At 38.1% G+C, this 24618-nt stretch overlaps 1 protein-coding gene across 1 annotated transcript; it reads left to right on the top strand.

Annotated features, from left to right (window-relative positions):
* Positions 1-520: 520 nt before the first annotated feature.
* On the top strand, positions 521-16283 carry REST (RE1 silencing transcription factor; the record flags this gene model as incomplete). The annotated part of the gene is made up of 3 exons (XM_084233733.1): positions 521-1427; positions 7693-7776; positions 14344-16283. Exons 1-3 carry the CDS (start codon positions 530-532, stop codon positions 16281-16283), a joined length of 2922 nt encoding a protein of 973 aa, XP_084089859.1. The 5' UTR covers positions 521-529.
* Between the last annotated feature and the right edge of the window lie 8335 nt (positions 16284-24618).

The following is a 24618-nucleotide window of genomic DNA, read 5'->3' as shown; positions in this document are numbered from 1 at the left end:
TATTAGACTTATACTTTCCAAACGTGGGTGTGTTAAATAAAGGCACAGTATGGCCTCTGGATTTCTCCTTTTTCTGATGCAGACAAGGAAACCTTGGGGTGGGGGGGGGGGACCGGAGGGCAGCAGTTTATGATTTATGTATTGAATTAAAAAATAACTTGAATTAACATTAAAGGTTAGGCTTATTTTTTTCTGCTAGAAAAATTAAGTGTTTTGGGGAAAGCATGCCAGTTGTAGACCTAGTTGATACTAGGATAAAAAGTTGTGTCATACAGTTGATAGAATTTTTTGTAGGGGTAATAAAATTTTTTTTTGTGTCTAGTAAAGAGAAGTCACAATTATAAGACTATTTTAAAGGCTTATTTTTAGTAATTAATGAAGTTCATTGATTTTCACGTTTATATTGGAAATTTTTTTTAATCAAAAATTACAGTGATACTTAGATTTTACCAGTAAAACCTGTGTTTAAACTGATGGTTTTATTGTATTTTTGTGTGTGTTTGTTTTGTTTTTAATTCAGAATACAGTTATGGCCACCCAAGTAATGGGGCAGTCTTCTGGAGGAGGAGGGCTATTCACCAGCGGTGGCAACATTGGCATGGCCTTGTCTAACGACATGTATGACTTGCATGACCTCTCCAAAGCTGAACTGGCTGCACCTCAGCTTATCATGTTGGCAAATGTGGCCTTAACTGGGGAAGTAAATGGCAGCTGTTGTGATTACCTGGTTGGTGAAGAAAGACAGATGGCCGAATTGATGCCTGTTGGAGATAACAACTTTTCAGATAGTGATGGAGAAGGTCTTGAAGAGTCTCCTGAAATAAAAGGTGAACCCAGTGGACTGGAAAATGTGCAACTGGAAAGTTTGGAACTCAGTGTTGTAGAACCACAGCCTGTGTTTGAGGTATCAGCAGCTGCTCCAGAAATTTACAGTTCAAATAAAGAACTTCCTCCTGAAACACCTGGAACAGAGGACAAATGCAAGAACTTGAAGACCAAACCCTTTCGTTGTAAGCCATGCCAGTATGAAGCAGAATCTGAAGAACAGTTTGTGCACCACATTAGAGTTCATAGTGCCAAGAAATTTTTTGTGGAAGAAAGTGCAGAAAAGCAAGCAAAAGCCAGGGAATCTGGTTCTTCCACTACAGAAGAGGGAGATTTCTCCAAGGGCCCCATTCGCTGTGACCGCTGTGGGTACAACACTAATCGATATGATCACTATACTGCTCACTTGAAACACCACACTAGAGCTGGAGATAATGAGAGAGTCTACAAGTGTATCATTTGCACTTATACCACAGTAAGTGAATATCACTGGAGGAAACATTTGAGAAACCATTTTCCAAGAAAAGTATATACATGCGGAAAATGCAACTATTTTTCAGACAGAAAGAATAATTATGTACAGCATGTTCGAACTCATACAGGTAAGAGGAAATTGTAATGTATGTATTTATTTATGCATGCCGGAACTGGGATATAGGCCAGAGATGGGGGGGGGGCGGTCGGTGAAAGGATTCACCAGAGGCAGAGTGGGGAACAGAATAGGCGGATTGACTGAAATACACTGCTGAGGAGAGCAGTGGGGAGACAGGAGAGGTCTGCGGTGCCTTGTAGGCCACCTCCCTGGCAGGGGAGTTACAGCACTAGCTCCATAGTGCTGTAACTTAACCCCTTGTGCCAACAGGAAGGCCCTCAACTCACTTTTGATAGTAGACTGGGTAAGGAAAGGGACTCTGGTTCAAATTTTGATTCAATTACTTGCTGTCTTTGGGGACTTGATAAAGTTCTATTTAATCTCTTTCTAAGTTTCTTCATAGGGATAATAACATATAGAATTGGAAGATTAAGTGAAGGAATAATAAAGCACTGGTTGTTATTTGGAGAAACAGCCAGAGACATTTTATTGATGCTTTTACCCAAAATGCATAGTGCAAGAACTTGGGATAGAGGACTATTGAGTTAAGTTAGATTATGGTACTATTATATAAAGAAAAGTATAGGTGCACTATAAAAAAAATGGAAGTCTTAAAGTTTCAGCTTATCTCAGCTGTAAAGAGAATCTCCAGCTGTAAACCAACATATAACCCAACACCTATACTTAAGAGTTGTCAATATTTTGTCACATTTGGTGATTCAGTTTTTAAAAATAACAGCTTTACTGAAATGTACTCCACTGCTACCACACGGCCCATTTAAAGCTGTAATTCAGGGGGTTTAGTACAATCAGAGTTGTGCAGCCATCACCACAGTCAGTTTTATGACATCTTCATCCAAAGGGAAAACTCCTTATCTTAGTGATTCATTCTTTTATTTTTCCCCAACATTCCTTAATTCACTTTCATTTTTTAAAAGATTTATTTTTATTTATGCATACAAGATCTAGAGTATAGGCCAGAGGTGTGGGGGGTGAGGGTTCACCAGACACAGTGGGGAGCAGAACAGGTGGATCCACTGAAATATACTGTTGAGGGGAGCAGAGAGGTCTGCTGTGCCATGTGGGTTAGGTCCCTGGCCACGGTTTGGCTGGCAGATAGCTTGATAGTGCTGAGACTTTAACCCCTGGGCCCCCAGGGAGCCCCCTTAATTCACTTTTTTTAATATACTTTATTTATTTATTTATTCATTCATTCATTCATTCATTCATTCATACAAGCACTGGGTACAGTCAGAAGTGCGGGAGGGTGAGAGAATTCACCAGAGCCAGAGCAGGGAGCAGAGCAGGCAGAAGGACCGAAGTACAGTGCTGAGGGGAGCAGCGGGCGGCAGGAGAGTTCTGCGCGCCATGTGGGACCCTCCTCCACTGGCCGGGGAGCAGCCAGGGATCGAACTGGTGCTGCAGAGGCTGCGGGCAGCTTCGCAACCCAGCGCTCAACCGCTGCGCCACGGGGGAGGCCCTCACTTTTTTTTTTTAGATTTATTTATGCATACAAGAGCTAGAGTATAGGCCAGAGGTCGGGGTGGTGGTGGGGTGAGAGGATTCACCAAAGGCAGAGTGGGGAGCAGAACAGGTGGATCTACTGAAATGTACTGCTGAGTGGAGCAGCAGACAAGACAGGAGAGGTCTGCTGCTCCATGTGGGTAGCACCCTGGCCGGCAGTTGAATTTGTGCTACAGTGGCTATGGATAGCTTCATAGTGCTGAGACTTAATTGTGCCAGCAGAGAGGACCCCCCCTTAATTCACTTTTAAATTGATTTTCAGAACTTTGTAATTAAAGGGTCTTATTTTTGCAAGCAATGTTTGTAATTGGTAGTTAATTGTAACATTTTTCTTGGTCAGAGTTGATACCTTTGTGGAGTGATCATTGGTCTTAACAAAATGGGATAATCAAGGAATGTATTCCTAATCACAACTGAAAAGGTGCTGTGGAATGCTATTTGCATCAGCTTCCTTTTTTTTCCTCCCAGGATGAAATTCTACACGTAAAATTGGGGCAGAGTGGGGAGAGGAATTGATAGCACTATGCTTTTAAGTGCTGGACTTAAAACAGTGAAATTCTATTGCAAGAAAAGACTTGCAGCAAGATTTCTAAGCTCCGGCACATGGCACCTTATTTAAAGCTTTAAAATCTAGTTAAGTAAAATAATTTGTTTTTGTCCTTTTGGAATTATAATCTGAATTGAAGCCATTTTCTTTCCAAAGAGGTTCAAACATTAAAAAAATACAATGTAGGAGCAAAAGTTACACCCCACCCCACCCCCAAGTTAATCACTAAACTAACTTCAGTGTAATATCCCCTGTAACCTCCCCTTAGTATCTAAAACCTCCCCCAGCTAGTCATATGTACTTGGTCTGTAAGTGCTTCATGTGTGGTCATCAGTCCCCTACCTCCACCTTTATTTAACAGTTTTTAAGAATGTTGGGGCCTAATTTTAGAATTAGCAATAAACACTAAGGAGGTTTCAAGGTAGTAACTATGACATGATCAAGTACATAACTTTCGTGTGTACTACCTTGATGAATTTTTACAAGTATATATACTCCCAACCACCCTGAAAGTCAATGACCAGCTCCCCAGTGCCTTTGTCTTGAATTTTGATATTTTGAAATAGTTTTGAATTTTTATTTTTTCAGTTGATTTTGATAACTTCAGAACTTGTAAATCTTTGAACAGTTAGAAAAATTTCCCAGAAAGGTAAAACTTTTTTGATGATCTAAATCTGTCTATTTAAGGATATTTTTAGAATAAAAGGAAAACAGAGAGCTGGAAAAATTTCAGTCTTGGTGTGAACTTCCAATTTTTTTATGCAAAGGTTTTTTTTAGATACGAACTATTTTTGCAATTTCTTAGTTTTTTTGTTATAGAGTTTTCATCTAATACAGTCTGGGTGACTAATTTTTAGTGGATATATTTCATAAACTTTAACCATCCATTACTTTTTTCCCCACATTAAGGTTGGTATTTCCACAGTGAATCTTATTTTATGGTAAAACTTTTTTTGGTTTTAATGCTTTTTGGAAACATTTTTCTCCCATAGTATTATCTTACTTGTAACTTTTTTAATTTATAATTTAAAAAATTTGGAAACAATTTGATATATAGTGGATAATATTTTGATTATGTAAATTCTGAGACTATCTGGTGTTAAATGCATGGTTTAGAAAGTTATGGAAAAATATATTCATCTAATGAAAAGTGGAGATAAGACACTTATTTCTCATTTAGGTACCCTAGTTTTCAGATTTACTGACTAGGTTTCTTTTGTTCTTCTATTGAGTGCCATTGTTAGGTGCTTTCTTCTGTTCTGTGCTAATCTTTCAGAATAGCCCATTGAGGAAAACCATGTAAGTATGTAGCCCATTTTTACTGAGAGGAAAACAAAAGGCTTTGAAAGCCTGTGCCCCCAGAGTCATACCGAAGTAAGAGTTAAAGTTCAGAATTTCTTTTTATAGCTAATTGTCTTGGTGTAAGGGTTGAAGATTATTTTCATTTGAGTCTTCATTTATAGGTTTTTAATTTCTTGGCTTGGATAGTTAAACCAGTTCACACATACTACTTTATTTTATTTATTTTTTTTTTTTAAATGAGGGAGTGGTTCTGTATCTTTTTTTTTTTTAATTTTTTTTTTTTTATAGAGGCATGCTTTATTTATTTGTTTGCTGGTTTTGTTTGTTTGTTTGGTTTATACATGCACTGGGTACAGTCAGAAGCGCGGGAGGGTGAGAGAATTCACCAGAGCCAGAGCGGGGAGCAGAGCAGGCAGAAGGACCGAAGTACACTGCTGAGGGGAGCAGCGGGCGGCAGGAGAGGTCTGCACGCCATGTGGGACCCTCCTCTGGTGGCCGGGGAGCAGCCGGGGATCATCGAACCGGCGCCGCAGAGGCCGCGCGCAGTTTCGCAACCCAGCGCTCAACCGCTGCGCCGCCGGGGAGGCCCTCACACATACTACTTTAAAGGATGACAATTTAGCCTACATGTGGACCTGAAAAATCACTGATTTCTAGTGTTTATGCCTGTTTTGTAGATTTATACAACTAGAATAATTTATTCTGTTGTAAAGAATTTATAAGAAAATTATTCTTAACTCAACCTTCATGATAATCTATAATGGTATCTCATTTTCTTCTGTTAACTTTTTTTGTTTAGCAGTTTTATTATATGTACACCTTATACTCCACTGTGGATTGCCTGTTGTGGCTATTTCACATAAATGGAATCATATAATATGTAATTCTTTGCTACTATGATTTTCCACGTAGTATAATGTTTTTAAGGTGCACCTGTGTTGTATGTACAGTACTTGTTTTCCTTTTATTGCCAGATAATATGCTGTTGTATGGATACACATTTTGTTTATCCATTCATAAGTTAATGGGTATTTGGATTGTTTCTATTTCTTGGTTATGATGAATAAATGCTGTTGTGAATATCTTATATACAGGTTTTTGAGTGGACATATTTTTTTTTTCTCTTGAGTATTATATACCTAGGAGTGGAATTGGTAGGCTAAATAGTAACTTTAATCATTTGAGGAACTCCTAATTTGTTGTTACTTTACAATCCCACCAGTGGAAGTGGTCCAGTTTCTCTACATCTTAACTAATAAATGACATCTGTATTTGATTACAGTCATTTTAGTGGGTATGTAGTCTTCCTCACATTGTGGTTTTGATTTGTATTTGCATTGCCACAATGTATGGCTAATGATATTGTGCATCTTTTCATGTGCTTATTGGCCATTTGGTTTGTTTTTACATTTTAGACAAGGTGAAAGAAAAAGGCACCTGTGAAGTAAGAGGAGGGCAGAAGCATTTGGGTATTTTTGTAGAAATACAGTTACGGTTTTTAAAGTTACTTTAAAATTCTTCCAGTTCAAAATACTGTTTTGCTATTTATAGGTAATCTCATGGCTAACAGCTAATGACAGCTGAACAGTTGTTAGAAACATTTCCCACTCACAACCACATTATTTTTTTCCTCCACTCCATTTATTCCTTGTCCCATTTAGTGTCACACCCTATTGTGTCTTATTTTAGAGATAGAATAATAATTGATATTTATTAAGGGCTTCACTAGTGCCAGACTCTGCATTTAATCTTAATTTATAAAATCTTAACAATTTTAGGAAGTGAAGATACCATTACTTTTATACGAGGAAACTGAGTTTTTAGTAACTTCCCCAGGTCATAATTACTGTCCAGTACCTAAATATTAGATGAAAGCAAATTGTCAGGCTTTTTTGTTTTTTTATTTACGCATAGAAGAACTGGGGTGCAGGGGCTGAGAGAATCCAATAGAGACAGAGTTTAAGGCCGGGGCGGTGGCGGTGGTTTGCACAAATTGTCAAGCTTTTTTTTTTTTTTTTAAGATTTATTTATGTATACAAGAGCTGGGGTACAGGCCAGAGATGGGGGTGGTGGTGTGAGAGGATCTACCAGAGACAGAGTGGGGAGCAGAACAGGCAGACTGACTGAAATATGTTGCTGAGGGGAGCAGTGGGAGAGTCAGGAGAGATCTGCTGTGCCATGTGGGTTGGGCCGGGGCATGGAACTTGTGTTGCAGTGGCTGGCAATAGCTTGCTTGATAGCTCTGTCTTTAACCCCTTCACCACCAGGGATCAATCTGGTTTTTGATTGGCAACCCATGTCCAAAAAGAATACGTGTGTAATTCCTTCCTTTGAGTCATAAATAGTAAATCATTGACATCTCATCTTTAGTTGTTTTCAATTCTTACAGCTTCATAGTATAACTTGTTTAAGCCCTGACCTGACTATTTTATGAAAATGATATCTATCACTGGAAAACAGCTTAATGCAACCACACTCCCACTCAGAGTGTTCTTGCTTTAAGCAAGTAATTTCAAATGGCAGATTTATCATTTACAAGCATTAAGAAAAAAAATCCCCTAAATCGTAACTTCAGAAAATTTGGGTAAATTTTTTTAAGGATAATTCTAATTAGAATAGAATGCTTTTTGGTACCTTATAAAGATAATTACTCAGTTCTTAATATTTAATACAGTATGTGGTATTACTGTGAAAATTAAAAGGGCTGTGAGTATCCAGAATGCCAGTGACATTTTTGGTCAGCAAAATGTGAATTCTGAATTAAATAATTTATATAGCTAACCTAACTCTTGTCAGGAATAAGAATTGTTCAGAAATGCTCAGTACTGAATGTTGTATAACTGTTAGTGAGAATTGTATTTACCCTATTTTATCATATTTAAAAACTAATGTTTTTTTGCAGGAGAACGCCCATATAAATGTGAACTTTGTCCTTACTCAAGTTCTCAGAAGACTCATCTAACTAGACATATGCGTACTCATTCAGGTTGGTAAGAAATGGAAACTTTTCTATCATTGTTAGTAAACTTCCTTTATAAGGAAATCCTTCTATACCTAAAATTCAGTCATTATTTATGATTATACTTTAATGTAAATTAGTCTTGAAAATGACTGTTCTCTTAAGTGTGGTGTTATGTTTAAATGGAAATTATTTTTTTAGATTTATTTTTATTTATGCATATAAGAGCTAGGGTAGGTCAGAGATGCGGGTGGTGAGATGATTCACCAGAGACAAAGTAGGCAGCAGAACAGGCAGACTGACTGAAAGACACTGCTGAGGAGAGCAGCAGGCAAGACAGGAGAGGTCTGCTGCGCCATGTGGGAAGCTCCCTGGCTGGCTGGGGATCGATCTTGTGCTGCAGAGGCTGTGGATTGCTTCATAGTGTGGTGCTTAACCCCTTGCGCCACCAGGGAGGCCCCTAAATGGAAATTCTTAAGAATTTCATAGCTGGGGACTCTTAAAACAATGTAAATATGTGTGTGCTTTTTCTGGTGTGAGGTAGGAGGTATCTTTAATTTGCATTGAATCTTCAAATCTTCAGTAAGTTCATTGAAATTATACTCAGATGAAGGCTGAGTCCTTTTTGAACAGCTCTTACCTTAATAGTGTTTCTTCCTCCCCTGCTCATGCCCCCAACACAGTGTAAAACCAAATTGCATAGTACATGATTACCAGGTTCCATGTATTCCTTTTTAGCTTCTCAGTACTGAAATGTGGGTTCTCTTGAGTATTGCTAGTGCTTCTGTGGACTAATTTCTAAAAGCTCAACTTTATAGAATGACATCTATATATATATAAATAAATAATCCAACATACCAGTTTATTAACCTACATTAGAAAACATGCAGGAGTATTATAACAAGTGGGACATGCATCCATTCCAGACTTAATCATAACAACCAACCAGAATTGGTCTCCATTATCAAGGTTATGAAGGTGGCCAAGTTAAAAAGTGTATACTAGCATAGGTGGTCTTGAATTGACAGTTACTTCATTTTGACCATGATTGACCCTGAGTAAATTGCCATGTCTGATTTGGAATAGACTGTACCTCTATGGGCGAACAATGCTTAATATCTTGTTTTACAAAAATCTATGTAGACCTGTTTCCCTTAACAATTACCTTAAATTTGTGTTGCTTGATTGGGTAGCACTAGTGAAATTAATCTTACCTGTTTCTTTTTGTAACTAATAAAAAATTTAAAATTTTGCTTGCATTTTGTTTTTGTGGGACTTTGCTATCTTAAGTCTTAAGTCAGTGATTGAGTAAGAATTAATTACAGTATAGGTTCTGATTTGAGCTGAAAGGGTAACAAAGTATATCCTTGCTGGCCTCTCTTTGACTTTACTTGCCTATAAATGTTAATATATTTTGAGTGATTTTTTTCTAAATCTCCTGTTATTGAATTGGGTCACTATTCAGAAACCTGATTTTAACTACTTTCAGGCACTTCTCTAGTTTCATTATCTGAGGGTAACTTGGATGTTTTCCCAGGTTTTGTTAAAGATGGGGTCTTACCCTGTTGATAGCATTTAAGAGTTTTACATGAATTAATTCATTTTAGTGTTTATCCTATAATGTATATGTTCTGCAGTTGTCCCCATTTGACAAGTGGGGACTCTAACTCATTGGAGAAGTATGGCTATCTTTCCTGTAGAATGTCCCCCTTCTGGATTTATCTGACTTAAATATGCTTTTTTAAATGCTGTCCTATAATTTTTCTTATGTTCCTATCCCACTGAATTTTCTGCTTTAATACTATTTGTCATTGTATTGCATTTGAAGTCATATCTGGCTGATGTATTACTAGTGTTGCTAAGTCATTGGCTTAGAATGACTCACTTTAATCTTTTCATGAATTGATAATACTTCCATCATTGTATATATTTGTAGTATTCTATACCATTTAAATTTTTGCCTGAATGATTTTGAATTTGCTCTTTTTAATTTTTTAAATTTTCTTTGCTATATGGTGATTTTCAGTAACTGCTATTCAAGTTCATGTCTGTTAATGAATAGTAGATACTATTATATGCATGGAGGCTACTAAAAAGTTGGAATTTATCTCTAAATTGAGTATTCCTAAAAGACTTAACTCCTGTTTACACATTATTAAAGCAGGAATTTAGAGAGGATAAATGCTTTCTCTAACGTTGTCATTCCTCCAAAGTAGAAGAACTGTAATTTGGCCACAGATTTGCCCACACCCATTTTCCCTAAGCAACAGTGTTAAAAAGAACATGGTCAGAAAATGGCTCAAGAAGCTACAACATAAAGAAATTGGAAGCACAATGTATTGAGAGAAACAGTCACTGTCTTTATGCCAGTAGTTTGTGAGTGTCAAATAGGAAACAAACACGGTTAGTCTTTTTCTTTAAAATTTATTTTATTTCTGGATCCAAGAACTGGGATATAGGCCAGAGAGGTGTGTGTGTGGGGGGAAGGTGAGAGGATTCACCAGAGACAGAGAGGGGAGAATCGGCAGGTCTACTGAAATACACTGCTGAAGGAAGGGAGCAGCAGTCAAGACGATAGGTCTGCTGTGCCATGTGGGTTAGCTCCCTGACCGGGTCTCCAACTCACTCATGCTGCAGTGACTGCAGTTAGCTTCATTGTGCTGAGACCTCACCCCTTGCGCCACCAGGAAGGCCCAGTTAAGTTAGTCTTTTTTGTGTATGAATGTGTGGTATAACACTTGCAATAAAGTGAAGTTAGGTCAAATTGGATAGTTTTTCTGACTGTATTACATGGACTGAATGAATGACTTGGGTACCTTCTCTGTGGTCTGAAGTTTGATCTTTACAGGTCAGCTTGAGCATTTTGTTTCTCGTTCATGTGAATATATTTTAGGGAAGAAGTGTGTACAGTCTTAATTATAAAAGAGATTAGGTTCTGTTCAGTTGGTATACTTTAAATGACAGAAATTGGCTTATCAGAACTTTGTTTTTGTTTCTGAGTAGTTATCAGTTTGTATGCCCCTGTTACTCTTGGATTAAAATTTTATTCCATCCTTTCTGGATTTTATGCAACAAAATCACACTGGTTATTTACTTGGAACACTTTTGTCCATATAGTAGGTCTTTTCAGGTAAAATTAAGGGATTGGAATGCTCTTTTTGGTGAAAAAGAAAATTGGATGTTTTATAGACGCATTTACCTACCGATATTTTTCATTTTGTTGGTGTTTTCCCCTAATGGTGTTAGACGTGGTATTGTTACTTAGGTAGTGCTGGACACTGTCCTTTTACTATTCCTAGAGGGGATGTTACTATTTAAACTTGGATGAAATATTTACTACTGGATAAAATGCATCCAGTTTGTAGTTGCCCTTATGGTATCTTTGAATATGTGATGCTGGCTAGTTATCCATCTTTCTAGTATTAGGAGTTGATTTTTAATGTTTTTGTGTTTTGAGTCTAGTGAATGTTTGTTTATTAAAAGAGTAACTTGCCAAGTTGTACCTCCATTTGTTACTCTAAGATGGAAAAGTATTTTGTTCAGCAACAAATTTATTTTCCTTTGAAGTATTTAATGATAAGTAAATGAGTGCTATTTTAATAGCTGGGCTTATGTAAAAGATACTTGGTGTTGGGTGGGGGTGAGAAAAAAAAGATATTTGAGTTTGAGTCTTTTTTTTTTTTTTTTTAAGATTTATTTATTTATGCATACAAGAACTGGAGTACAGGCCAGATATGCGGAGGGTAAGAGGATTCACCAGAAACAGAGTGGGGAGCAGAACACGCAGATTGAAATACATTGCTAAGGGGAGCAGCGGGCAAGTCGGGAGAGCTGTGTCATGTAGGCCAGGGATGGAACTCTTGCCACAGTGGCTGGTGTTGGGGGCTGGGAGGGTGAGAGGATTCGCCAGAGACAGAGTGGTAAACAGAACAGGCAGACTGACTGAAATACACTGCTGAGGGGAGAAGCAGTGGAGACAGGAGAGGTTTGCTGTGCCATGTGGGTAGCTCCCTGGCCAGGGATGGAACTGGTGCTGCAGTGGCTGCAGATAGTTTCATACTGCTGCTACTTAACCCTTTGCACCACCAGGGAGGCTCCCCCAGTTTGAGTCTGCAAACAGAATTTCTTTGAGGCTTGATTTACATAATTGAAAATGCACATACTAAGTATAGCTTTAGGTATGTTTTTTCCATCTCTCCGACTTTCACCTAAATGAAGATGTGGAACATTTTTCACCACACTTATGAGAGTTCCCTCCTTACCCTTTCCTTAGTATACATAGTCTCCTCATGATAATTTGACTTCTACCAAAAAGAACATTTTAAGTCTTATTTTTTTTATAAAGATTTTTAAAAAATTTATTTATGTATACAAGAACTGGGGTGTAGGCCAGGGGTGTGGTGTGTGTGCATGTGTGTATGAGAGAGAGGATTCAGCAGAGACAGAATGGGGAGCAGAACAGGTGGATCTACTGAAATACACTGTGAAGGCGATCAGCAGGTGAGACAGGAGAGGTCTGCTGTGCCGTATGGGTTAGCTCCCTGTCTGGGGATCAAACTTATGATGCAGTGGCTGCTGATAGCTTCATAGTGCTGAGACTTAACTAACCCTTGCACCATCAGGAAGGCCCCACCCCTTAAATAAATTCTTGTATCTTCCCAGTCTGTCCATTTCATAAGTGAGACTTGTGTAAACACCATCACTCATTAGGGGTTAGAAGATGATAATATATATTTTTTTAAGATCAATTTTATTTATGCATAGAGGAACTGGGGTACAGGACAGAGGTATGGGGCGGGGTGAGAGGATTCACCAGAGACAGAGTGGGGAACAGAACAGGCGGATTGTCTGAAATACACTGCTGAGGGGGGCAGCAGGTGAGACAGGAGAGGTCTGCTGCTCCATGTGGGTAGCTCCCTGGCTGGGGATGGAACTGGTGCTGCAGTGGATGCGGACAGCTTCAAAGTGCTGCGTCCCAACCCCTTGTGCCACCAGGGAGGCCCCGATAATATTTTGTTTATAATTCTTTTATTACAAAGAGATAAATTCCACTTGTCAACTATTTGTTTGCTTAGAGGTTGGGTTTATAAGGAAAGGCAGGATAAGCACGTGACTGACTTTTGTTTACTTATACTAAAAATTACCAGATACATTCCAAAATTGAATTATTAGTAATGCGTATGGACTGCTTGGCTATCTGTTCCATGCTAACTTCTAGATTATTTATAGTCCATAACACTAAAAGAATATTATAGATAAGGAAAGTGAGCATTAGCACTTTTTTAGTACCTTGATTGAGATCTCACAGTGCTAGAGTTCATACTTGACTCACCAGATATTCTTACTCTAGAATAATTTTTTAATCATTATGCCGCTTAACTTTACCCATTCTGTGCCTATACATACTAATTGGAGGCGACAAGATAGGGCCAAGTATATGAGTAATGTGGATCTATTCATGAATCAACATAGAAAAAAGTTGTCCCGTTAGGTGCATATTTAATCTGACTTAGCTGGATGAGTTTTAGGGTTTTTTGTGTGTGATTTCGTTATTTTATCAGACATTTTCCAGTCACATAACATGTACCATCTACATGGTTTTGCATAATGTCTGAGGAGTTTTGCTTTATGAAAAAATTAAGTAAGACTTGTAGGAATTTGAGAATGTTTGACATTAATTTTCATAAATGTCAATTTCCGTTTTTCTACTATGCATTCCATTGGACCAGTGGGGTATGGATACCATTTGGTAATATTTACTAAAATGTGCTCTAGATGGGTATGTATTCAGGTAGAATGTGTTGTTATTATGCTTTTCATTTGGGGGTGGTTGGTTTTATACGTGTTTATGACTTTGTTTGCTTATCTTAATTTTAAATACCATATCTATTTGTATGTTCTTTCTCATTTACCTAGTGTCTTTTAGAAGAAGGTTGGGGTGGCGGGGCAATCAAGAAATAGTTTCTGATTTGGCAATACTTGAAATAGCAACTCTGGCATTAGAAAAGTTGGCTGAGTAAAATTTAACCCAGCTCTTGTCATGTTGGACGAAGGGTTAAATGTAAAGAATATTTTATTCACTGTGACTAGGGCATTATTTTAAAACTTTTGCTCCAAAAGCTCTGACAGCATAGATTAGTGTTTAAGATATTTCTTTGAAGTATCTTAAGATTTGTCTTAAAAATACATGAAAGATTTATATTCCATTATACATTTTTTTTTTTAAACTAAACTAAAAATTTATTTCTGTGTGAGTGTGCTTGTCCCAAAATTAACATCTGGGACAACAAACTACCAATAATTATTGTATGTTTCTTGATGGATCTCTGTTCTTTAACAGGACTTGAGAACCCTAGCTTGATGAACTTTTTGGACATAATAATTAACTGAGATAGTTATACTTCCATTTGATTTGAGAAGTATGTCAAGGGATAGAGAAAAGACAGACAAATAAATATGGTAAAAGTAAGGTGCATGATAATTTTTGAATAAATAGCTTTTTTTTTGACATCCAATTCCTTATGTGTATTTTAATAAAAGCTTGAAATAATTTCTTGGCCTATCTCTTCTCTAACATCTCTTGTTTACCTTCAGGTGAGAAGCCATTTAAATGTGATCAGTGCAGTTATGTGGCCTCTAATCAACATGAAGTAACCCGACATGCAAGACAGGTTCACAATGGGCCTAAACCTCTTAACTGCCCACACTGTGACTACAAAACAGCAGATCGAAGTAACTTCAAAAAACACGTCGAGTTACATGTTAATCCACGGCAGTTCAATTGCCCTGTATGCAACTATGCGGCTTCTAAGAAGTGTAATCTGCAGTATCACTTCAAATCTAAGCATCCTACCTGTCCTAATAAAACAATGGATGTCTCAAAAGTGAAACTAAAGAAAACCAAAAAGCGAGAGGCTGACTTGCCTGATAACAATGTTACCAATGTAAAAACAGAGACAGAGCAGACAAAAATAAAGGGGGATGTGGCTGGTAAGAAAAGTGAGAAGTCTGTAAAAGTGGAGAAAAAGGATGTTTCAAAAGAGAAAAAGCCTTCTAGTAATGCCTCAACTCATGTGACTACCAGAACTCGCAAATCAGCAATAGAAGCTAAAGATGTGGATGCGCATACAGGAAGTGGTTCAGAAAAAACGGGCAAAGCCAAGAAAAGCAAAAGGAAGATGGAAACTGAAGCCCATTCCTCACAGTGTCCTGTTAATGATGAAGAACCTGTGACAAAAAAGAAAAAGAAGGCAGAAAGCAAATCTCCAAATAGTCAGGAAGTCCCAAAAGGTGATAGTAAAGTAGAGGAGAGTAAAAAGCAAAGTACTTGTGTGAAAAAAAATACAAAGAAGAAAACTCTGAAAAATAAATCAAATAAAAAAAACAGCAAGCCTACTCAGAAGGAGACTGTCCCACAGGAGCTTGCTGAGAGGGAACCTCCTGCTGAGAGGGAGCCTCCTCCTGTGGGGCCTGTTCAGACAGAGCTGCCTCCTCCCATTGAGCCTCCTCCAGTGGAGCCTGCTCAGACAGAGCCTCCTGCTGCTGGGGGGCCTGCTCAGATGGATGTTGTTCAGGAGGGCCCTGTTCAGATGGAACCTCTTCCTCCCACTGAACCGCCTGTTCAGATAGAGGCAACTCCTAAAAAGTCTCCGCCTGTTCAGATGGAGGCAACTCCTAAAAAGTCTCCTCGAAAAGATAAGAAAGAAAAATGTAATGAGCAGAGTGAAATGGCACGGAAGGAGCAAGTTCTCATTGAAGTTGGCCTAGTGCCTGTTAAAGATAGCCAGCTTCTCAAGGAGAGCGCAGGTGCACAGAGCCCCTCACCACCTTCGCCAGCGCTGCCAAAGGAAATCTTAAAAGAGGAGTCAAAAGACCAAAAATTAGTCACAGAAGGCAAAGGAAATAAAGAATCCCCTCTTGAAAAAGAAGCAGAAGAGGCAGATCAAAGTCTTGCTGGTCTTGCTGCTATTACAGAGGAATCTACCAATACTTCATCCTCTGAACAAAACTTGAATATGCCGGAGGAAGAAACTTTAGATGGTAAGCATCAGGCTGACACTGTGCTTTCTGAAATGGAAATGGAAGTGGACACTGATGAGAACAAAAAAGAGAAGCTACTTGATCAAGACATAGCATGTGAAGAACCAGTTTCACCACTGCTGCTTCCTCTCCCAATGGAACAGCACGAAGCAGTGTCCAAAACCGCCGTGGCATCCCCTCCTGCTACTACAGCAGTAAATGAGTCTCAGGAAATAGATGAAGATGAAGGCATCCATAGTCATGATGGAAGTGACCTCAGTGACAACATGTCAGAGGGTAGTGATGATTCTGGATTGAATGGGGCTCGGCCAGTTCCACAGGAAAATAGTAGGAAAAATGGAAAGGAAGCCTTGACAGTCAAAGAGGCTGAGGGAGATTTTGTTTGTATTTTCTGCGATCGGTCTTTTAGGAAGGAAAAAGATTACAGCAAACACCTCAATCGCCATTTGGTCAATGTATACTTCTTAGAAAAAGCAGCTAAAGGACAGGAATAATTAAACTTTGGACAAGGCTTCAGTTCTTAGTTTGTAAGATCTACTACATTTTATATTCATTTATACTAGTCAATATCCTTTCATTTTTAAAATCGCTTTAATTAGTGTCCAGTGTTGATTTTTTTAAATGGCACTCTTTTCTTAGGACTGTTTACTTGTTAATGTATACATTTTAGCAAATCCAAGGGAGTTAGTCTACTAAACCAGCAGACACCTAAATCTGTTAGTTCATTTAATTAAAAGAAGGCCAAGATGGTGTTAGAGCATTCTGTTGCTCTGTCCAGCTGTAACTGTTTTTTCTCATGTCAGTCTTCCTGTTTTACTTTCACTTATTCTTAGTTTCTTGTTTAGCGCTATAAAAATTGGCATAAATAGCAAATTACTTGAAAGATTTGCCTGCTTTATATAAAGTTAGCACTTTAAAATTTTTTTAGAGATGAAAAGAGACATTTAAATTGAGGAAAAATTCTCCCAACAATGGATATTGTATTAGTCCAGGTATTTACTTTGAGTTTTGATCAATATTTCTTATTTGTGTGTGTTAAATTGTCGTAAAAACAATGATTTTGGTGTGGTTTGGGTTTTTTTTTTTTTTTTTTGGTGCTTTAATGGCTTAAAATGTTGCACTTTTTTTTTTTTAACCTATGCAGTTAAATTTTCTCTAGATATAGCATTTGTGTTGAACAGTAACACTTTATACATATATATGCATGTTTATTTTGGCCTCTTTGGAGGGGTGCTTTTTAGTATTGTTTGCAAAAGGGCAGTTTTCTTTTCCTTTGCTGCATTTGTCTTTTTTGCAGAATAGTGTGTGCAAGTTTGTGAGCAAATGAAACATAGGTTCAGTCCTTTGATTTTTCACATCATATCTATGCCAGAATCTGTATTCATATAAATTATTTATTTTAAATGGATGTAGTAAATTCACAGCTCTTAGTTTGAACATTGCAATAAATGAACCACTAGGTTATATATAGAGCGGATTTTTATCTCAATGCCAACCATCAGTAAATTTTTTTGACCTATTTTGGTACCTAAAATATACTTCCTAAATGTTCAGTCATATCTTTGAGGAAAATGTTTTTACATAGATGGTTGGTATCTTTCTGGCTCTCAGCTGAATCGTGAACTGCAAACCTGGAATTAGGTGAGATAATTACTCCAAGTTATACATAATATTAGGAGACTCCAAAGCCATAGCTATTGTACTGAAAACTTAGGATCAGAAAGGTAGTATGACTGCTGGTAGACCAGCTGCTACTTCCTATGAATACAATGAAAAGCCTGTTGAAACTTAAGTACGGTCCAGATTTTTAGAAAAATCACACTTTCTCAGGGATCTCCACAAACTAGTGGGTGTCCTGGCTGTCTCTGTGACAGCCTCTTTCTACAGGTGAGGCCTCAAATGAATTGCAGCTATCCTGGTGTTCCTGTGGGAGCACTTCATATGAAAAAGGGGGTTGTACTCCCAAGCTTTTTCTGGTAGGTTCTTTGGTTAGTTGCCAAAGAATTTGAAAGAATCCAACATTGGATTTTTCTTGCTGGTAAGTTATTCATTGTGGTAGAACAAAGTATGACCCCAGTAGGGAATCTTGACTAATTCTGATCTCCCATGTTCTATTCTGAAATAGCCAGCTGATAATTTCATTTTTTTCCCCTATTGATTTCTTTGAGGCAATTTTCATATTTTGGTAGTACACCAAGAAAGATTGGGAAAGGTATTGAAGTGTGGGTGGAAAATCTGAGGTTGAAGTTTGAGTTACAGGACATTTGAATTGACTGGGAGGCCAAAGATTTAAAGAAGCAGAATATTCTCTTAAGACATAAGGAGTTAAGTGTGTGTTAATGGTGTGTGTTTTGTGTGCATGAATGGAAATTAGTAAATGATGTAGAATTCTCAGCTCCGACAATCATTGTCAACAGAAGATCAAGCTGCAAATATTTATGTATTAAAAGTTAAATTATAAAGCTAGTTAAATCTTTCTAACAACTAGTTTTAATGTTCATGGTACATTTTACGTAAGTTACCCTTTTACGTTATATATGAAAAGATTCATGTTAAGAACAGATTAGAAATTGGCAATCAGTTTAGAGGTTTTGTGGATTCTTTCATTCTACAAAAGACAAATTAACTTCTGGGGAATTGGACTGATTTATTATCTAGTTTTAAGACTAGAATTAAAAAAATAAGAAATTTTAAACCCCATATTGCTAAATTGATCTGTGAAAACATTGTTACTGGAAATTAAGTGGAATTTGAGGCCTTTCTTCCAGAAAACAAGGACTTGATTGTCAGGCCTATATTAGGTTCTGAACCTTAATGCCATGTGTTTGTACTTATTAAAAATTGTTTCAATGAAAAACATTTATAATGTGAACTTCTGTTTTAGTTGGGAGTTCTTCCATTTGAAAAATGTGATATTTGCATGGAACTGTTTGAATCCTTTTGTTTTCTCAGTTTTCCCTCCACTGGATAGAATTAAAGCTAGAATTTTTTCCCCTTTTGATAAAAGAATTAAAAGTGGACATGTTATTTGTAAAGTGATATTTAGTAACTAGAAATAAACTTGAAATGCTAGAATACATTATAAGCCTAATCTTAGGTAGTCTTATGAAAATGTATCTCTTATCTTTTGAACCTATATTCACATTGGTTTTCAAGATATTTTAAGTTATATTTCTTCCTCTTTTCAGAGCTGCTGCTTTGGGCTACTCTTTTTGAAGTATAATTTACAATGGGCTACATTTTTTGATAAGGCTTCTTCTAATTATGGCTGGATGTTTTGCTCTAGTCTTCCAGGAAGGACCATTTTATTATTTTTTTTTTTTAGCGTCACTTCTAAACTCATGTGGTCTCTGACTTTGGGGGCTGTTATGCATATGAGTGCTAATACAAATTTAAACCCAAGTAGACCTCATCACATGAATGTTGACAGTGGAAGGAATAACTTGACTGTAGTATATCAGTTCTGGACTGAAAACCTGGGGAAGAAAGTTTTCTTTTTTGCATAAGGGAGGAAAAGTGTCTTTCCCTTGTTGACCTCAGCAGATAAACTGAGCTGATAGTGTTAATTCAGATTCAAGAAGTTATCTGAATCTTGGTTTGTGTAGATTTGCAATCTACATGCAATAGTAACTAAATCACATAGCTTTTACAGTTTCACAAGTGTACATAGGCGCTCTCTACCCTTTTAAACATCCATTAGTTATTGAAATTTGTAAGCTGGCGTTGAAACATTACAGCAATGTTTTGTTGCACCAATTTTATATACTTTTACAGTGCAATACGTGTTACTTTTCAGAGGCAAACCAAAGGTTAATTTCTCAAGGTTATTGCTGCCTGCTTTAGCAGCATTTGATGGAGGATCTTTTATATTCACTTGTAGTAGATGAAAAATAAACCAGATTGCAAATACTTGTTTTTAAAAAAGCTTAAACCATGTACCAAGTTTTTGGTCCAAATTGTGTAGGATAAGTTAAACTTAAATTGCATTCTATTAACCAATATGAGTGTATTTCTGTAAGCATAGTTATGTTGAAATAAAGTTTTAAAAAGCATTTTATGCCTTTGTTTATTTTTGATATATCAAGTTTTAAGAAAGCCAAATTTGTTTTGCTAGGATTGTGAACATACTTTTTCAAAATTACTTCTCCCAAATATAACTCACAGTAGTCAGGACAGCTCATGGTGATTTCTGTTGTTCTGAGGTAACAATTCAGTGGATATTGGGGTGGGGTGGGGGTGGAAGTGGGGTGGAGGTGGGGGAGAGACAGTGTGGACAGCTCATAGAGCATGTCACATAGTAGTGCCTTCCTAACCACTTAGGTCCCTTTAAGTGTTTAATGCACTTGTCTCAGTAGGCCTCTTAAGTTTTGTCTCATACTTGGGAAAGATGCATTGAATAGACAGTAAGTTGAGTTATTGAGTTCCTTTGAGTACCAGGACACTCTTAAGATTTTACTGTATTGGGCCTCCCTGGTGGCACAAGGGGTTAGGCACCGCACTATGAAGCAATCTACAACCTCTGCAGCACGAGTTTGATCCCCCGGCTGGCCAAGGAGCTACCCACATGGCACAGCAGACCTCTCCTGACCCGCCCACTGCTCCCCTCAGCAGTGTATTTCAGTCTGCCTATTCTGTTCCCCATCCTCGTCTCTGGTGGATTCTCTCACCCCCCCCCCCCCACATCTCTGGCCTGTACCCCAGCTCTTGTATGCATAAAAACGTAAATCTTTTTTAAAAAAAGATTTTACTGTATTTTTTTTAAAGATTTATTTTTTATTTATACAAGAATTGGGTTATAGGCCAGAAGCGTGGGAGGGTGAGAGGATTCACCGAGACAGAGTGGGGAGCAAAACAGGCAGATGGACCGAATACACTGCTGAGGGTAGCAGCGGGTGAGGCAGGCAAGGTCTGCCACGCCATGTGGGGATCTCCCTGGCGGGTCGGGAATCGAACCCACCCTGCAGAGGTTGCGGACAGCTTCATAGTGCCGTGCTCAACCTGCTGTGCCACTGGGAGGCCCTTTGCTGTATTTAATAGAACTGAGAAGTCAAAAAGTTAATTACCTAGACCAAGAATAGTGTGTGTTTCACTTTGATTTCAACTAGTGTAAGTTTTAAATTCTGATACTGTGCAAATCTCTTGGTTCATATACAGTTGTGGGGATGCTGTAAATAAAGGAGCATCACCTCAGTTATCCTGTGTCCATGAACTCCAGAGGATAGGACCTTGGGCTGTGCTCATGTACAGAGGAACCTAGAAAATTGCTGAGACCTGTAGGTCCCCAGATCCCAAATCCTGCCAGTATACTCTCAAATGGCCTCTTCAAACTTACAAAGATGAAGTTAATTCATAAAAGATTTTTTTTAAGATTTTTTTTTTTTTAATGCATGCAAGAACTGCGGTGTAGGGCAGAGGTGTAGGGGGTGAGAGGATTCACCAGAGACTGAGTGGGGAACAGAACAGGCGGATTGGCTGAAATATGCTGCTGAGGGGAGCAGCAGGTGAGACAGGAAAGGTCTATGCCATGTGGGTTATCTCCCTGGCTGGGGATCAAACTCATGCTTCAGTGGCTGCTCATATCTTGGTAGGGCTGAGATTTAACCCCTTGCGCCACCAGGGAAGCCCTTCGTAACATTTTAAAGGAAAGTTGTCTCTATCTCTTTAATTTCCTTTCCTATTGAGTATTTAGTTATAAAGTCAAAGACAGGAAAAAATCTTTGGTTAGATGTTATCAAATGCGGAGAAAAACTGGAGATAGTAGAAAACTTTTAATTGGGTAATCAGGATCCCCTTTTATTGAAAAAGGTTTAACCAGGAACAGGAAACAGGATGAGTGGTACAGAAATAAAAAGTCAAGGTCACTTCAGGTTCTAATTTGTCTTTGAAACTTTGATTTATGAGTAAATAAGAACCACCACTTCTATGTCTTCTATGTCACTAGTAAGGCCAGGATTAAAAGTCATCTTTACTATAGTTCAATGGTGTAACTCTGGATGTCTGAATTTCAAGTTTCCTATGCATCTGATATACAATTTTTTTAAAGATTGGTTTATTTATGCATCGAAGAAGTGGGGTATAGGCAAGAGGTGTGGGGGGTGAGAGGATTCACTAGAAATGGAAGCAAAACGGGAAGAGTGTAGGGGAAGAGTGGGCGAGACAGGAGAGGTCTGCTGTACCATATGTGAGTCAGCTTCCTGGCCTGGGATGGAACTCAGGACACAGCAGTGATAGTGCCGAGACTTAACCTCTAGGCCACCAGGAAGGCCTCTAATTTTCTTAATCTGAATTGTGGGTCAGAGTCTACACTTACGCTGTTATCTGTCTGTGGTATTTGGCAAAAGCTCACTAGCAACATGAAAAAGTTGCCAACCAACCAGTCAAGCAAAGTTGATTTAATGCTATCTAGATGATAAAAAAACATGAAAATCACATTGGGACACTTGTTTAGGTTTGGTTAGCGTTACTGAAGTAAGACATCACAAAGCACACACACATGCCTGAACAACCATATTCTGAGAAACATTTGGGGGGGTATACCTGTATGTGTTGGGTTGCAAAGGAAGCTATAAAGAGAATTGCGTGACAGTAAATTGTGTAATTACCTTTTGAAGGTGTTTGCTGAGAAAACATGTTTCCCATCTAAGAGTGAAAGTCTCACCTTTAGATTTGTGATGGATTCTTGTGTATCAAGGAGGTTTTGTATGGTGGTTAAAAAGATGGGTGGGTGCTGGTTGGATTGCTCTGTAGTTTTTCGACGACTCTCCATGTATTAAAATCCATAGAGCTATATATACATTGAATGGGAAAAAAAATTCAAAATTATATTTAGCTGTATGATTAACCAAGAGCTTGTTGGAATTACAGCTCCATTTATTAGTTGTATGGCCCTGGGCAAGTCACTTGTGCCTCAGTTTACTCATCTGTAAGTGCAGGTAATAATAGTACTTCCTACAGGTGATTGTGCAGGTACAGTTAATAAATGTAAAACACTTCAAACAGTGCCTGCTCCTGGTATGTACTAGATAAGATCTAGCAATTAATATTAGAATTTAAAGGAATAAAAAGCTATACAGGCAATCATAATTATACCAGCCATGAAGAGTCTGAAATACAACTACCATGAGGTACTGCCTTTATGCAGAAAAAGGAAGAAACCCTTAAGTGTAAATGCTACTAAGCATGTTTAAGTCTGCTCTGGTACTATTTTCCAATGAAGGAAAAAAAAATCGACCAATCAAACAAAAATCATCTCATTCTAATTCATTCATTCACACACTGAATGCCTGCTGTTTTTTCTGGGGACTTGCTGAAAAGTTAGAAAGAATCACGGCAGTCTTTCACTTCCTAAATCACCTGGTGATGTATTTTCTAACAGATGTGTTTTTTTCGTGGTCTGTTTTCTAGCTACTGGCTAGTGGTTCTGACAGTGTCTGATTTAAGATTCTGTTGCATCTACTGAGAATATTAAGATCCAATTAGTTCTTACAGAAAATCAGAATTATTTGGGATGTAAAAGGAAGCTTCTGAGAAACAGGAGCCTGTGGCTTCAAGTTGTGACTGTTTTAAGACTGATGTAGACATACTTAGGAATATTCAGTTCATGAAACTCCCATACTAGATGAGGGAATAATGGTGTTCTTTGACATGAAGGGAAGAAGTGAGGCATCATCCCTATATAATGTTAAATTACTAATTTTGAACCATTACCTTCTCATTTCAGGGCATTCATGGGGCAGGCAAGATAGACATTAAGAGTGTGCAGAGGTGCTATTTGATTCACATGAGTCTGAAGTCTTGTTTTTTATGTGGAAGCTTTACTCTTTGACAGTTGAGAGAAAACAATCCCCCTGGGAGGAGGAAAGCAGCCAAGAGAAAATGAACAGTCTGAGAAAGAATGGAAATGATTCTATTGCTCCATGAGATAGAGCCAAGTGGGAGGGAAGCCAGGGTAAATGATCAGAAACGCTCGCCTCAGCTTGAGCATTGGGTGCCTACTTAGTGAAGCAACTCTGCCTTGGCTGGCACAACTGCAGCTCCAAGTTAATCATCTGCAGGAAACTAGCCTTGATCTCCATTTTGTAAGAAGCGTATGACTTCTGAATGATCAAGAAACATAAGCACATAGGACTGCATCTGTACACCAGTTCTCCTTGGTTGTCGTGGGCAGTGAGTGTCACAAGTAACAAACATTTAGAGGAACTACATAGTAAAGCTGGCGATTTAAAAGTGAAGATGCTGCTGTTTTAAAGAGGAAAAATGATTGGCTTTTCGAAGTCTTGTAAAACTTTGAATCTTATGTCACATAGAAGTCAGAAACTCCTTTGGGTGTCATGAATGCAAAAGAGGTGACTGACTTAGCACCACAAAGCTGCAGAACCAAATAAAGTACCTAGTACAGACTTGCTTAATGATCTAGCTGCTCCAAACAACTTCTTTGTTCTGTGGAAGTGAGGGGGCTGTCCTGACACTTTGCCATTAATTTCTCCTATTTACGTGGCCCAAAGGTCCCACTAAATTCTGAGTGCAGCCATAGGGAACCGATTCTGGATTCAAGGGAAGTCTTCACCTCAGCTTAATGGATTGAGAAGTAAATTGACTGAAAGTCAGAAATCAACACGGTAGCATAACTTTCTTAAAGCAAAATTCACTGGGGAGCAGCTGATTAGGCCAGCAGTGATCCTGAGCTGTTTTAGGGTGGCAGGATGTGGAGTAAATTAATAACAGAACCTAGCAAGAGTCCTTGGCTGTTTAGGCACAGAACAACTTTTTTGGTCCAAGGTTGTAGCCACTTTTTCCTGCTTTCCTATTTTAGTTTTTTATAAAAGATTT

The sequence above is a fragment of the Talpa europaea genome (genome assembly GCF_964194135.1).
Source record: "Talpa europaea genome assembly, chromosome: 5".
Lineage (NCBI taxonomy): Eukaryota > Metazoa > Chordata > Mammalia > Eulipotyphla > Talpidae > Talpa > Talpa europaea.
The sequence above is the reverse complement of the archived record's forward strand: the minus strand, read 5'-3'. Positions and strand labels throughout refer to the sequence as shown.